The 5,480-nt window shown below is 32.1% G+C and overlaps 1 protein-coding gene across 1 annotated transcript; it reads right to left on the bottom strand.

Moving 5' to 3' along the window:
* Window positions 1-1,166: 1,166 nt before the first annotated feature.
* On the bottom strand, window positions 1,167-3,594 carry LOC114756598 (disease resistance protein At4g27190-like). Its single transcript, XM_028945546.1, has 2 exons — window positions 1,318-3,594; window positions 1,167-1,190 (listed from the first exon to the last, which is right to left on the bottom strand). Exons 1-2 carry the CDS (start codon window positions 3,592-3,594, stop codon window positions 1,167-1,169), a joined length of 2,301 nt encoding a protein of 766 aa, XP_028801379.1.
* Between the last annotated feature and the right edge of the window lie 1,886 nt (window positions 3,595-5,480).

The raw sequence follows: 5,480 nt of genomic DNA, 5'->3' as shown, positions 1-5,480 counted from the left end.
AATAATTTATTTTTTAAAAGTATAAAATAATTAATTGTTATAAAAAAGCGTGTTGTTAAATTTTAATTCCAGATTTCTTATTTTATAACCAGAACTTGTTATTTTCAAATGTATTGTTGTTATCACTTGGAATAAAATGTGTTGTTATATAAAAAAAAGGGTGCTGTTAAATTTTAATTCCAAACTAGTTATTTTATAATCAGAACTTGTTATTTTATAATAAGAACTTGTTATTTCCAAATGTATTGTTGTTATCACCTGAAACAGAGCGTGTTGTTATAAAAAAAAATGTGTTGTTAAATTTTAATCCCAAACTTGTTATTTTATAATCAGAACTTGTTATTTTCAAATGTATTGTGGTTATCACCTGCAACAAAATTTGTTGTTATAAAAAAAACATATTGTTAAATTTTTATTCCAAACATGTTATTTTACAATCAGAACTTGTTATTTCTAAATATATTGTTGTTATCACCTGGAACAAGAGTAAATGAGTTAACTTATATTACTGTAAAGGTGCACTTTATCAAAACTAAACACTAAGGAAACCATACATAAAATTATGATAACACAAAAACATGAAAATATATGTGAATAAAAGGGAAAAAAAGAGAGAATATAAACCGTTCATATACGATATGCTAAAATGGAAGTTTAATTAATAGAATAACACCTTTGGACAAAAAGAGCAAGACTAAAGTAGCATACCTGTGAGATTGTGGGCTCTTTTAGAAGCGTGCCATTGGAAACTCCAATATTAGTATCTGTAGTTGGGCCCAAAAAACAACACCTATGAGCCCACGAGAATGAACTCATCTTAAAGTTCTTAGGTCTCTCCTCTGAATCTTCTTTCGAAACTTGAGGTGGTGGCCTTAGCACATATCTCTTGCATTTTTGAAATATGTTAATGAAACTTGGTACTCCAAACAGTTTCACTTCTGCTAGCGAAGGGAGCATTTTGATTTCCTGTTGCACAACTTGACCTCTATATTCACTGAATATGTATTGTAGCTCTGCGCAATCATTTATATATAAATCTGTCAAATTGGGAAGGTCTCCAGCTAGAAGCAATGAAGATACCTTTTCTAATTTGCCACATTTTTTAATTTCAAGAGACTCTAATGCCGGAAACAATAAGCCATCACTTTTTTGATCATCAACAACCCTCATTTCTTCTTCCGACCTCTTATCTGCAATTAAACTTTTCAATTCTGCAAAATGTTCAACTACTAATTTTTCCAATCGCCCAAGACTTTGAGCAATAGAGGGTTTGAAAATTGATAGTTGGAACATTGGGCAATCTTTCAATTTCAATACCTTCAAATGAGGTAGTTTGAGAGTCTCATCTAAGAATATGTTTTGCAGTTTCCTACAACCCTCTAACTTTAAAATCTGTAACTTCTCAAGAAAGCCTGAAGGCATAGCACCCCCACATAATTCTTTCACATCCACACTATACAGATGCAACTCAATCAAGTTCGAGAAGACTGTCATGTTACAACAGTGACACTTACTACTATCAATAAGGCACTCTATGTCAACCCATTCATACAAGTAAAGCTTGATTAAATTATCCATGCCTTCATCTTCCACAAGAATAATGTCAGGGACAAGACTTTTCCATCTTGTTTGTCCTAAATTTCCCAACTCAAGAACTTCTGCTCTTCCCACAAGGTACTTGAACATGGCTTCTGATATTAAATGTTTCATATGTTCTGAATTGAAGCATTTTGGTAGGCCATTATCATCATGAGTCAAACTTTTCAAACCATCACAAGCAATAAAAAAAACTTGCAATGCAGAAGAAGATATATCAGGAGCAATTTCATTGTCATCCTCTGGTTCCCAGTCTTTGACATTGTAATTCCTGACAAAATACAATTCTTCCAATTGTGAGCATCTTTCAATCACTTGAAAAGGATTGTTCTTTTGAATTTCACACTTCCTTAATCCCAACCATCTCAACTTCTGTAGCTCCTTGATATCTTTGGGCAATTCAATAATTAAACAATTTTTCAATTCTAGCGTCACAAGACTTTGAAGATTTTTCAAAATAGAGATGTCACCTAATTCCCAACCATCCAAGATAATAGTGTGAATATTCTTTAACGAAAGAAGTGATGGTGACAGTGATGGAGTGGAAAGAATTGACCGAGACAAAGATGGAGGAGTGGGAAATTTTCTACCATATCCAGCAAGTAAATACAGAATTTTGAGCCTTGACATTCTTGCAAAGAATGCATTTGGCTCTTTCACTGGAGCATTTCCACTTATCCAAAGAAGTACAATTTCAAGTTTTGTACCATCAAGTTGATCAGGAAAATCATCAGCACTCCAAAACACAAATCGCTTGTTGGCTTTTAAAGTCATTATTGAATCTGTAATCACCTGAATATCTTCTTTTGCTGTCCACTGGGCTACTTCACGAACCAAGTCATGCATTTTTACACATTCTTTTCCCTCAACATTCAATAGCAACGAAGAAGCTATGAGTTTATTTTTCACTGCAAGTGCTCGACTTCTTGATGCACAATATTCATCAGCTTCCCCAAAAATTCCTAACCCTATACCAAGTCTAATTATAAGGTTTATAGGAATTTCATAGTCTTCTGGAAAAATAGAACACAACAAAAATAGCCTTTGAGCCTTCTCATCATTTAAATGATCATAGCTTAATTTCAAGCATCTATAAATTGTCACCAAATCTTCATCAATATCAACAAATTGCTTAGAATTTCGTAAGGTTGTCAAAGCCACATTCCATTCACCTGCGGGCCAATTTCTTAATGCTCCAGCTAATGCTACAATTGCAACTGGCAATCCTCCACACTCCTTCACAAACTCGTGCGCAAGACCCTCAGAATCATTACTTCTAGCATGAGATAGAAAAAGTGTCAATGCATCCTCATCAGCCAACGTGTGTAGGCGAACTGTTTGGTGGCATCTCATTGCTTCACAAACTTTTGAATGGCGGGTAGTTATCAAAACATAGCAATTCTTGTGATCAGATCCAGATGGAATCCCAATTTCAGTGAGGTCTAACTTCTCCCACACATCATCTAATATTATAAGTAATTTTTTTTTGTAATCGTAAATTTCAGACCACAAAAGCTTTGAGTGATCTGCTTCAACTCTTTTATCTAAATCCAAAACTAATTGCCTTGCAATGTCGCCTCGAATCTTGTTGACATCTGGAGGATTAGACACAACAACAAAGATGACTTTCTCAAATGCTTTGGATTCTTCAACTTGCTTTCCCACTTGTGTTGCCAATGTGGTTTTACCCGTTCCCCCCATCCCTTGCAATCCAATCATGTAATGATTTCCATCTTTTAAAGCTTCCACAAGTTCCTTGAATTTTGTTTTCCTGCTCTCAAAATCAATGAAGTCTTTTGAAGCATGGTACTTCATACCTGGAAGTTTACCTGGACGAGCTTCTCTTTCAAAGTTTTTATATTTTTGGAGGTGACCTTTAATGACTTGCGCCCTCTGTGCCAGTCTCTTACCTTGTCGATGTTTCCTAAGAAAACACCAGCTATCAGACGTTCTCTGCCTGATTTCAGCATTCATTTGAATTAGATTATCAGCTTTCATTATCCAATCTTGAACTTCACCTTCAACTTCATGCTCATTAATGTTGGCGCCGTCAATATCCTTTCGAACTTTCTCTAATCTTCTACACAAAAGTTGATTGTCCTCAACAAACTCCTGATCATGAGTCTCGAAATGACGAAAGTAACTAACTTCTTTTATGGTTTTATCTACCAATCTCTTGGCAAGATCTGTTAAAATACCTTCCCCAGGGCATGCCATCTAAAATGGACAAGACATTAAATTAGGATTCCAAAAATAGTAATTAAAAATGTGAAAAGCTATGGTGATATATAATGTTTTACAAATATGTAATGAAATCTCTGGTGTAGTCAATGCCTAACCATTTGCATTCTCTTTTGTTAGTGTTCTGGGATCCAAATTTTAATTAATAATTAGCTATATAAATAGATAAGTAATAAACGAATTACAGTATTGCAAACACAAAAATGTCATAAAATAAAATTGTATTATATTTAAATTGTATGCATACTATCTTTTTGGACCAACTTAATTTCCAGTATCAATATTTAATAAATGCCTCCTAATTAAAAGAGTTCAGGATACAAGCAGACCCGCGGGTCAAACCTGGCAGGTTAGTGTTCTCCTGATGGGTTAGTGGGCTGACTATATAATTTTTAAAAACATATGTTTTTTATTTTTAATGTCAATCTACAAATTGTGATTTTATATTTTTAATGTCAACCTATAGATTATGATTATATCTCTTTTGGTAAATTTGTTCCCATGCAACTCACATTTAAACGGCTAAAAGTTGAAACTAGAAGGACTAAAATTAAAATAATAACAAATTTAGGACTCAAAATTATATTAACCCTTATTAATTTTATTTTAATTTTGGAATATTTCTCAAAATATTAAAATGAATTATCACAATGTATGAAAAAGCTTCATTTTACATATAAGTAAACTTTTTTTCAGGCCAAAAAAAAAAATACATATAAGTAAACTTTTTATGGTCAAAATTTTTTAATTGGTTAATTAATTGACTATAAAATTTACAAATATACTGTTTTAAATTAAGATTGCGAAGAATGAGGAAAATCTTGACCAAATAAGAAATTTTTTTTGGGTTTTAATTTATTTCAAATACATTATAGAGAAACATATAGAAATGTCAAGTTGGGATAAAAGTATAGTTTTAAAAAGTTTTCAGCCGAAAAAAAAAGTAATCATGAAAAGTTTTCCTGAAATTCACAAAATATCATAAACTCAAGAAAAATAGTAAAGAGGTTTAAAAAAAATGGAGGCTTTAGAGAGGCATAAATAAAGAGAATACCTCAAAAAGGAATTTGTGGGAATAAAGGGGCTATTTTTGGCTGATTCGGTAATATTTAGGCAAATTATATAATAAACTAAAATTACATAAAAGTCCGAAATAATTATTGTGAGAATTAATAAAATTTACTAAGAGAATTTTACCCAAGGAAATGGAATATTTTATTTTGAAATAATTTTTTAGCTTTAAAATTGTAATTTCAAAAAAATAAAGGATAAATAATTTGGGATTAAATTTTGAGATGACAAAACTGCAGAAATTATTTTATGAGGAGAATAGATTTTGGAAGAGTTACCTATTGGATGGGAATTAATGATGAAATTTAATTACGTACATGTTAGGAAATTGTCCAAAATTTCCTACCATAATTCCAAAAATTAAAACAAATCAATCCCAGCTCCCAAGCCTTATAAATCTGCTGATGGGCGAGGCTGGAGGTCTAATTATCCTAAAAATTATTTGGCCCAAAGGTGTGGTTAGAAATTATGGATTTCAGGTAATTATTATGAATAGTTAATAGTCTCATTTCTAATTGAGGCAAAAGCATAATTTTAAAAAGTTCTGGGTCCGTGAGGATAAGCATTTTAAA

This window comes from Neltuma alba, unplaced genomic scaffold (genome assembly GCF_004799145.2).
Source record: "Neltuma alba isolate B1F8T4 unplaced genomic scaffold, ASM479914v2 tig00010438_pilon, whole genome shotgun sequence".
Lineage (NCBI taxonomy): Eukaryota > Viridiplantae > Streptophyta > Magnoliopsida > Fabales > Fabaceae > Neltuma > Neltuma alba.
This window is presented reverse-complemented; position numbering and strand designations above follow the sequence as displayed.